The sequence below is a fragment of the Zeugodacus cucurbitae genome, chromosome 3 (genome assembly GCF_028554725.1).
Source record: "Zeugodacus cucurbitae isolate PBARC_wt_2022May chromosome 3, idZeuCucr1.2, whole genome shotgun sequence".
Lineage (NCBI taxonomy): Eukaryota > Metazoa > Arthropoda > Insecta > Diptera > Tephritidae > Zeugodacus > Zeugodacus cucurbitae.
Genome location: NC_071668.1, coordinates 2,476,140 through 2,487,428, shown reverse-complemented (window position 1 = coordinate 2,487,428; position 11,289 = coordinate 2,476,140). Strand labels below are relative to the sequence as shown.

Sequence of the window (11,289 nt, the reverse complement as noted above, 5' to 3'; positions counted from 1 at the left end):
TCTCCACTTCTACCCACTTAGTACACACAGCGCTTAGTATAGCAGATGTTCGTGTTGAGCGTAGCGCATCCTGACTGCATTGAGCGGCTTTTGTTTAGAGTCGCGATTTCGTGAGTGTACTATACTCTCACTCTACACGCTTCGTTAAATCGCGCTCCGGTCCAGTTCGTGACTTCCAACTGGCATTGGCGGTGTTGTCGTTATCGTTGTCGCTATCGTGGTCGTCGCAGTCGTCGTGCTCTGGCACAGTGCATTTTGAGTTTGCGTTTAATTCATTTTTCTTCAGTCCACGACGATTAACCATGCCGAGCGGTTGGGTGTATTCGTGAAAGCGGCGTTATTAAATTTTATTGCCAATACTCTAATGAAATGCAATCATTATTCAAGTGAGCCAATTAATATTGCAGAAAATTGTGAAATCAAGTGAAGCGCACAAATAAGTAACGGTTATTACAAATGCTTGGCAGAAATGCGAGTGTGAAAATTTGCTGGTGCTTTTGTGTGTCGATTTTGCGAATGTTGCATGTGCAGCCAGTAAGCCAAGGAAGCTTAGTAAAAATTTTCGTGAATATTCGTGTAATTTACTGAATGAAATGAACGACAGCGTGTCGAAGTAAAAAATCGTTAAAGGCGAAATTGTGCCAAACGAAGCCAAATAGCCGAAGTTGAAAGGCAAATAGGCTGGCAGGCTGTTAGGCAGTCCGTTAGCCAGTCAACAAGCTAGTAAAGTAACGCGCTTACTACTTTTCGGGGAATACGTTTTGCAACACGCTCACGTCGGTGGCGGCAACGGGGTGTTGAGAATATTTCACATCTTTCACCAAAATAACGGTGCGTGTGTGTTGGTAACTCGAACTTCTAGTGCTAGCGGTTCGCAAGCTAGGCAGTGGTGTTACACAAATATCATACACAAATTCTAGCAACAGCAACAACTGAGCAAGTGAAATACCAAATCGCGTGCTATTGACCAGCGTCAGCTATAGCAAATTATTAAAGATTCGCACGCGCTACAACAGCAACAACAACAAACGTAGTTGGTGGTATGAAGTGAGTTTGCATATTATACATTAGCTGCCGAAAATAGCAAAGTGCTTGTGGCAGGAGTGTCGCCGTATTGAGTAGGCTCATACAAATACAAATTTAGACCGTGGCGCGAAATCTGTACACCCCAAAACGTTTGCGGTGGCTATAGAAATTCGTTAATTGCTGCGTAACATGAAATTCGCAAGTTAATACACACAGGAACCCTTATGCCACACTTGTGCGGACCAGTCGCCATAATTGTGTTATACACGTGTGGCGGGCACGTCACTCACGAATCCAGCGAGATTAATCAATTTCACAAAACATTTGCTCCCAAGTGAAATACAGTGAACCACATATGGTATGTGGCGAGAAATAGTGAAAATAAAAACCGAAAAAATGAGAAATGAATTGTGTGAAAATCATGTTGGGCGCATATAAAATCAGACGGATTATGACCATTGTGAAAAGCGCCAAGCGCCAGACACTCTACACATGAAAAGTACACACACACATATACACAAACATTACAAACAACACACTCACATTAGCACACAACGCATTTCACGCCCGAAATTGACATAAAATCTAAACAAAAGCGAAACCGCAAAGCAAAGAAATAACAACAAAAACAAGAAAAACAAAAAATTAAGCCGAAAAGCGGCGAGAAGGACACGCGCGAAACGCAAGAACGCGTGCTTTGTGTTAATTAAAAAAGTTCGGGAGGGAAAAGTCTGTGAAAACAGTGTGTGAAAAGCAAATACAGGCCGCTACAAACATACGCGGGCCCAAACTCAAACAATCACAACAATAACTGCGTGTAGACACAGACACAGCAATCCTTTCGCGTGAGCAGCGACCTTTAAGTAGAATCTAAAGCAAAAACAAAACAAAGCTTTCAAAAAAGAAAACAAAAAAGGAGCGCAAATGACGCATGAATCATCAGCAGCAGCTCCAGCTTTGATTTTGTTTGCCACAACTTTTGTTTTGAATTCCGCGGTGAATTAAGTTCAACAACTGTAGGCAAAGCCACAACCGCGAAGCACACAAGCAAAGTGTGAAAAAGTGTTTGCGAAAGACAAGCGCGTTTGAATTTTCCATACTCCTGCGATAACACATTATTTTCCATATAATTTTCGCGACTCCCAACGCTCCCACTCCCACCACTTGGCAGCAAACGTAATCGCGTGCCGAACATTGTGAGTGGAAAATATTAATAATTAATTAATCTTACAGTTGGAGTAGACAGAGAGAGACTATTGCACGCAAGCCAGTGCAGAAACAACAACAAACATATCCAAAAGTATAAACAATCATAATCAAATGAAATCAGTTCACACATATCCCTTTGAGGTTAGAAACTAAAGCAAACACATATCCTGCATACATAAATGAACACTAACGCCCGAAGAACTCATGCCGCGCGTGAGCCTCGAAGTGAAATTTAATATATATAACCATATACTTTCGAAGGAGAGTGCATAAAAAATGCTTAAATCCACATGTCTAACACACCTAATTGCTGAGAAAGCAACTACAACAACAGCAAACATGCAAAAACTACAGCAAGAAGAGTGTACCAACTGCCGCAGTAGACGCCGGCAGCAGCGCACAACAACTCCACAACATCATCATCATCACCACCAATCCACACGACAGCCGCAAGAACGGCTCAAATATCGCGCAACAACCGGACGCCAGCTGCCACCGCTGTGGCCGCTACTCATCTCCACGCTGCTGCTCACCGGCCAGCCACCTAGCGCGCTGGCCACACGCTTCAACCGCCAAAGTCAGGGGCATAATTCGTATGGCGCCGCAGGTGGCGCCAACAGTCTGCCCTCGCCACACTTTCCTCTCGATGCCAACACCGTGTACACGAGCAGCGCTGCCGCACCCGGCAAGCATCACGCCAACATGAACAATGATGTTTACTCGGTGGCCGACAGTCAGGCCATGACCGATGATTATATGGCGCAATTCGGCAAGCCAGCTGCGTCGCCACCACCACCGATTATACCGCCATACCTGACGCACGCCGACAACACGCTAATCGTGCACCACCAACCGCAGCTGAGTAGCTGTCAGACGGTGTGCGCGTGCAAGTGGAAGGGCGGCAAGCAGACGGTGGAGTGTATCGATCGGCAGCTCATACAGATACCCGAGAATATTGATCCGTCAACGCAGGTGCTGGACATGTCGGGCAATAAGCTGCAGACGCTGTCGAATGAGAAGTTCATACGCGCCAACTTGCTGAATTTGCAGAAGCTCTATTTGCGCAGCTGTAAAATTGGTGAAATCGAACCGGAAACATTTAAGGGACTAACGAATCTCGTCGAACTGGACTTGTCGCACAATTTGCTGGTGGTGGTGCCATCGCTGGCGCTTAGCTACATTTCATCGCTGCGCGAACTGACGCTCGCTTCCAATCATATACACAAGATCGAGTCGAACTCGTTCGCCAGCACGCCGTCACTGCACAAACTGGATCTGTCGCACTGCGACATACAGACCATAGCACCACTTGCTTTCGATGGTTTGGAAGGTCTAACATTGCTACGACTAAATGGCAACAAGTTGGGTGTTTTGCAGACGCGCACGATCGAAACTCTGAGCAAGTTGCATGGCATTGAGCTCCATGACAATCCTTGGCTCTGTGACTGTCGCATGAGAGATGCCAAAATCTGGCTGACACAAAAGAACATACCATATCCGGTTGCGCCTTTATGTGCAGGTGGGCCTGAACGTGTGATTGATCGCACATTCTCTGAGCTGCAGGTGGAGGACTTTGCTTGTCGTCCAGAAATGTTGCCTATCAGCCATTATGTGGAGGCAACGATGGGCGAGAATGCTTCGGTAGTTTGTCGCGCTAAAGCCATACCTACAGCCGTTATAAACTGGTATTGGAATGGTAGATTGCTGTCAAACAATAGCGCATTTAGCTCTTATCAGCGTGTGCATATCTACGAGAACGGACACTTTGAAAAACACTCGCGGCTGGTACTCACCAATGCGCAGGAGACAGACTCCAGTGAGTTTTATTGTGTGGCGGAGAACCGTGCCGGCACAGCGGAGGCCAACTTCACATTGCATGTAAGTATGCGTGCCGCAGGTATGGCTTCGCTGGGTAGTGGTCAAATTGTGGGCCTCAGTGCAGCGTTGGTGGTTTTAATTGTGTGCATTTTGCTGGCGGTAATGTTTCTGCTCATGCGTGTGAAGCGCCAGCCGTACACCGAAAGCAAAACGCCCAACCACATGGAAGTGGTGACGAGTGTCAACCATCAGAACTCCATAACGAACAAAACGCAGCCCATTACCGGAAATGGCAGCATCGGAGGCGTCGTCATAGCCAATGGCGGCATACCGAACTGTATCGACACATCCGGCACACTGGAGCGGAAGGGCAGTGCAGCAATGTCCGCGAATGAGGGCGGCTTCGCCAATCCTGTGCAGAAACCGCCACGCCTCACGGACCTGCCGTACTCGGCCACGGGCTATGACAACAACGGCAGCGTCTTGTCCACGGCACCATGCTACTTGTCGCCCACGGCATCGGCTGGCAACAACCCAGATCTCATTAATGACACCAAACGTTTCGGCAGCGATGAGTTCGCCGATTTGAAAATCCCAGCCATACTAACTGCTAATTTGGGCACCGAATTGGGCAACTCGAGTGGCGAATACAGTCGCGCTGGTGGTTGTGACTCACTCTATCCCTCGGGACTGTGGGAACATACGCCAGCGGGCACCTCCTCCGCGGATGATCTCTTCATGAAACGCTACACCGACAAAACGCCCATCATTGAGTCGAACCAACTGTATGATCTGCACGAGCGAACCGTAGACTATTTCAGCAAAACATTTCCACGCACGCATTACAACAACTTGCAGCTGGCCGGAGGTTGTGCGTCCACCAACGGCAGTACTGCTGGAGGAGTCGGCGGCATGATGCACAATCCGTCCACATCATCGGCAGCGCTGTTGCATAACTCGAACGGTGGTATGGGCGGCACGCACTCGACCGCTTCAACAACCACCACCAATCTCTCAGGCTCATCCGGCGCTTACGTGGGCAGTGGCTACCCTAATGACTATGGCCTACCACTGGTGCCTGGCGCCGAGCATCAGCACAACCATCACCTGCAAATGCATCCACTACAACAATTGCAGCAGCATATGACGGCAGCAGCGGCGAGCCAACATGGCATCGGCGGCAACGGCAGCGGCAGCGGCAACAGCAGCAACCACAGCAGTCCACACTTCAGCAGTCGAACCCTGCCACGCCTACACGAGCACAGCGGCAGTGGCAGCAGCAGCAGCGGCGCTGGACTCAGCAGCTCTAGATCTTCACCCACACCAGCGACGACCGCCGTGGCGGTGACGGTGACGCAGAATGGCACAGGGCAAGCACACACCTCCATATTACCGAATGGACAGCCAGTGAATGCCAAGACATTACGCGTTTGGCAAAAGGGTGGTGTGCCAGTGCTGCCACCGGTGACGGCTTTGAAGCGTGCTCTGACGAGCAACAGTCGCAACTCGCCGGACGAGGGCTACCAGGAGGGCTGCGGCACTGACGTGTAAAACGAGTCAGCGATCACCGCAAGCAACAGTGAGACGTTCCTTACAGTATAGGCGCAAAGGTACTTAGTGGAGAGAGGCGACGACACAAACGTTTCGATTCGATTTTAAGTTCTGTATATTTTTGTAAACTTATAATTTAGTCTTAAGTGAATTTTCGCACAGCAAACGCGAAGAGAGCGTCAAATAGTTTGTAATCCTACTTTCTTTCGATTAATTTACTGTCTCAAAATTAAGAAAATTAACAATTTCGCGCATCCATACTAATACAATTGACTGCAAACGAGGAGAGAATGAAGTTTAGATTTTTGTACTGAGCAGCTGCGACCCCCACTCGGCCGTTTGTGACGTTGACGGGGCGCGGAACTGCATAACTACTACTACTGCAGCGCGCAAGTGGTAAAAAAACGTGAATGTGATAGTGTTTGAGTAATTCATAACTAAAGATAATAATTGAAAAATGCGTAGAAGGATGATTTCTTTTTTTATTATATGAAAATATATATTAAATACACATAAATGCATAATGAACACATGGTAAATGAATTTCGAATGCATAACTACAAGTATACTTTTAGGGTTAATGTACATAATTAATATCACCTAAAATCATAAGAGCAGTACATAGTTAAGTACCAAATAAAAAAGTAAAATTAAGTTGCATTAAACAGAATCGCAGTGTTTCAAAGTTGTGAGCAAAATGTAAATAAACGAAAATTTATTTAAAAAAAATATAAAAAAATATTTGTGAAAATGAAAATATTCAATGGAAAACACTGTACTAAAAACAAAATCACCGCAAACTGACTGAAACTGGTGTATAAAATTAGCAAACTAAACACTTTGCGCTCGAATGGAAATTTATGTGGCAACTAGTAGCACTCGGCAGTCCATTGTGCGCGCCTAAAATGCGGCAAGTGAACTTTTCGGCAATGTTTGCAAGCAACCAAAGGCAAAAGTAGCGCAATGTAAGTTGGAAAACAATTAATTTTGCAATCAAAGTACTTTCGTTGCTTCATTGTTTGCATTTTATTTGCATACTTTTCGAACAAAGTTCTCCAGATTTCTTCAGTTTTTTTTATCATATTTTTACATTACATTACATTATAAGTGCGGGGCAGGTCATTTGTTGTGCGGAGCAATGATAAGTGAAAGTGCATGGAGCTGCTTGGAAATTATAAATTTTTTCAAAGCAGAATTTCTAACTATAATAATTTTCAGAATTTTTTCAGAAGTCAAAACTTAAACCTTTTGGTATATATGATGCTTCCAAGAAATCCAAACATACTTAAAAATTTATTCTGGAATGATTTGCAACTGTGAAACCTTTTGATCTGATGATTTGAGTTTTAAAGCGCGACTAAAGAGAAAAGCAAACCAGAAAATATTTCTTTCCTATATTCTTCTAATTTCTGATCAATTCAGTACGTTGCAGAAACTATTTTGCTCTTCTCTATGCCAAGGTTAGAAGAATATCAAGTTTTCACTGAGCTATTGCATAAATTTAAATATTTTCATTTTCTGCATAATGACGCAGTTAGTTTAAAGCTTTCAAATGCTTAAAATTTAGGAATTCATCACTTAAATATGACTAATAAAGGCAAATAATATTTTTTCGAATTAAAATTTAGTAACTTATTCTTCAAAATTTGCCTAAGCCCTTCTGCTTTGCTTTATTATAAATGAACTTCTTCAAATCAATTTTCTTGGTCCTATTAAATCTGGTCAAATGAAGGATTCGGAAAATATAAGGAATCATTTCAATTAATTTATATCTATGTGAAGTTCTTTTGTGGTCCGAGAAGACTCAGGTGTAGAGAACTCTGTTTACTATGCTACTATTTTCAATATATTGCAATTTGTGAGCTTTCATTTATTTTCGTGATTGAAAAAGGTTTTCGTGATTTTTTCTTGCAGTTCTCACTTACACTCTACTATTTGTATCATAATAAAGTATTACTATACTACTAAATAATATAGCTTACTTAAATAAAAAATAGTTTTTTTTTTGTCATTTGTCATGAAAGCTCTAAAGGCTTTAACTTACATAAATTTGGTGAAATTGAGGTTTCGGAAGATATATGAAATCACTATAATTCAGTATTATTAACCTTCTAACCGCATTAGCTTTCATATATGATAAAGATATTTTTTGCCTGAAAGCTCTTTTATCATGAAAGCTTCAAAAGCTTTCACTAATCATTGGTAACGCGTTTCACTTGACTCTAACTGAACTTTTTAAACACTTACTCATACACTTTAAATACTGCTTTGAATTCCTATTAAAACTAAGCAGACTAACTGCAGTACACATCAGCAGAATGTGAGAAACCCCACAGCAGCATAACAAATAGAAAACAGTTATGTACAGCACGAACATTATTCTTAAGTTAGTTACAGCTGCAAACTGCTGAAGTAAAGTAAACAAATTAAAACTGATAGTTGACTCTTTTTATATTTTTATACACACACTTTCGTGAGTAAGTACAGTGATGTAATTTAATTAAAGCGAAGTTAGTTTATTTCATTTTATTAAATAAATAGTTTCGAAGTTGACGAACAAACAAAGAGGAAAAGTATGAAAAGTGCGAGCAGTTTTAGAACACATGTACATACAAACATACATACATACTGACAAATGCATAGAAAAATCCACTTAAAACATAACTAGCGACAAATATACATTTGGGCAGGTAAATATGCGACCAAAAAAATCACAAATTCACACGCAACTGTATGCTGATGTTAGAATGCGAAGTTGAAGTTGTAGCGAAAAGAATAAAGAAAACAAAAACACACACAAAAAGGGAAGACAAAATGTAAAAAATAAAATATTTTTATAGCATACTTAGTACTTGAACAGAGCTAGTGTAATAATAGTAACACAGAACGGCATAAGTGCGTGCTTCGTGAGAACGCTGAGAAACACATGTGTGTAGAAAGGAGCTTGAAAGCAGGCATGTTGAGTTGAGTATGCCGCCGAACTGAAGAAGCAGCAGCTTAAGTACAGCAAATGTTAGTTTAGCTTTGTGCGGATTGTGTTAAAAGCCAGTGGAAAGCACGGGACTCGCGCAGACAACCAACACACACACACGGACACATAGCAAGAAGAAGAACAAGATATGATATGGAAACGGCAAGAATTTATGGTTCTAGTGCAAGAAATCGAGCAGAGTTTAGGCAATAACCGTAAATAAACGAACGGCAGGCGGACTGCAAATACACATACAGCGCAATATACAGTTACACAAATTTGCATACAAAAATTTAAATAAGTTAAAATATTATGAAACAAATACCCACACAAACAACGACACACACATACAATAAAAAGGCAAAAATTAAATAAAAATAAGGAAAAAAATATTTCAGTAAATTCTAAACGGTTTTAACTGTCAGCTGTTGTCGAACTTCCTTGAAAATTTGTGTACAGTACTAACGAATATAAATGTATGTAAAGTTGCCCACAAAACACGAAGAGTTTATGTGTCATGCGTGCAAATTAAAGCAGAAACCATAGAAAAAATATAAAAATCACAGACTAATGTGCTTAAGCGAAAGCACTGAAAACACTACAAATGAAATAATGAACTAAGTAATTATTGTGACTTGATAAATACCCCCCCTCAGTGTATAAATTCCGAACAAATGTGTGTGTAAAATACTAAAAAAAAAAAAAATAATAATAAAATCACAGAAACATATGAAAAAAGACGACGTTCGCTATTTCTTGCGCTCAAAAGCTGTTTAAGAAGAAATTAGAGAAATTACAATAATTTAAAAAGTTAAAAAACAATATAAAAAACTAATCCATATGCGTTTGTAAATACTTCATGTAATTGCTGTGCTCCCGTTAAATCGCTCATTTGTACATAGAAACATACAGACATACGTGCCCAAATATATTTTCAAAAATCGTACGAAGCATGTAAGTTCTCTAGTGTTAAGTTTTCGTGTGCTATCGACGTCAGTTGTAAGTGACCAATGCGTGGCTCAGTGTCACTGACTAAATTGTATTATACGCAGTAGAACATTAACGAACGAAAACAAAAATACAAGCATACTTTTATGCGCCAAGAAATGCATAAAAGCATTGCGCCTGAATGTAGGCAAGGCAAGCAGTTTCGAAACACACAAACAGACATATCGACACTTACATACCATTAAAGTAGCTGCTGAACTGAGTGGAGGCAGCGAAATACTAGCATAGCAATACACATACATATATACACACACCTATACACTCATATACACATACCACAATCTTATACCATTCATTGCATATGTAAGAAACCATTTACGAACTAATAATCTAGTTTATAGTAGCTGTTTAAGTATTATATTAAATATACTTGTATGTGTATATATATATAAAATACTAAATATATATAAAATGAAAGTAAATGCGAAATTAAATATTATATGTATGTATTTATGCATCTGTAACGTATTTGTAACTGTATGGTAAACCAAAGACTTTTTTCTTTGAAATAAAAACCTAAAACAATAAGTGAACGAAACAAAAAAAAAATAAGTATTTAAGTATAGTAAGACAGCATACACAGAAAAACCACACGAGGGAAATGCGAAATTAAATAAAGCAAGAAAAAAACAAAAACAAAATGAATTAACGTATATATATGAGCTGTAAATCCCATATATATATATATACAAGAATATATATAGGAGAATATAAAAAAATAATCAACATGTGTTTTATTGCTCATAAAACGGCGGATCCATAAGGTGACAGGTACAGGTGCTTGCCGCAGCAGAGAGGCATCATAAAGTAAGTATGAGTCGTAACGCCTACCGCGAGGTGGGAAATAATGTGGTGTGTGTGTGGCAGGCTTCGCTGCATATTTCTTGGTAATAAAATCGGGAATTATGCGGACCAACGCGGATAATGTTATGTGCTCTTAAAGAGCATACGTGTGCGCAAATGGAGATGTTACACAATAATATTTTTTATTTCTATATAATTTTTAAATGCTTAGATATTGTGTAATCAAGTCTGATACACCACTTTCTTCGAAGTCAAGGAATTCTCCACTTAAAAATATGTTTACCTTTGCCATAACCCAACTCATTTATTAGAGTCTAAGGCTGGAAATATAGCGCAGTTTTAGGCTAAATGTGCAAAAATTGAGCTATCGAGATATGGTGACACTAGAACCGTGAGATTCTTCTTGATGAATATATTGATGGAAGATTACCATTACGATATTTATTTTTTATATATTTTTTTTATAAACTTTAAATCCATTTATATGCATTTCTCTACCATTCCAGCAAAAATACTCTAACATGTCAATATTTTTATATTATTTACTCATTCGCCGATGACAGATACCGACAGCCGAGCAATGAAACATGTAATCAGCAAACAATTGCTTTTGAAATTTTTTTACGGAAAATACACATTAAGTTGAACCGCAATCAAAACGAAATTGTTTGCCATGAAATTCCACTCTTTTGATTGTGCTAAATTAGAATTTGATCATATCGCATGCTCACACACACATTTTGATGCATTTATACAAGCAGGCAGTGTCCTGATTTTAAAATTTTTATAGAAACGTAAAATTTGCTGGAAATCTGAGCTGAGTGATCACAAAAAGTAAAAAAGAAAAACTAAATTAAAATAGTTCCTGAAACCAGTTTTTTTTAATCTATTATTTTTTAGAA

General features: G+C 40.4%; 1 protein-coding gene across 2 annotated transcripts; it reads left to right on the top strand.

Moving 5' to 3' along the window:
* Positions 1-215: 215 nt before the first annotated feature.
* On the top strand, positions 216-10,305 carry LOC105209760 (uncharacterized). Of its 2 annotated transcripts, none has more exons than XM_029038693.2 (2): positions 216-386; positions 2,260-10,305. In XM_029038693.2, the coding sequence occupies exon 2, from the start codon at positions 2,512-2,514 to the stop codon at positions 5,602-5,604; it is 3,093 nt and encodes a 1,030-aa protein (XP_028894526.1). In that variant the 5' UTR covers positions 216-386; positions 2,260-2,511; the 3' UTR covers positions 5,605-10,305. The 2 variants fall into 2 exon arrangements, with proteins under 2 accessions (XP_028894526.1, XP_011178657.1); XM_011180355.3 differs by having other exon boundaries at positions 216-1,047.
* Positions 10,306-11,289: the final 984 nt, after the last annotated feature.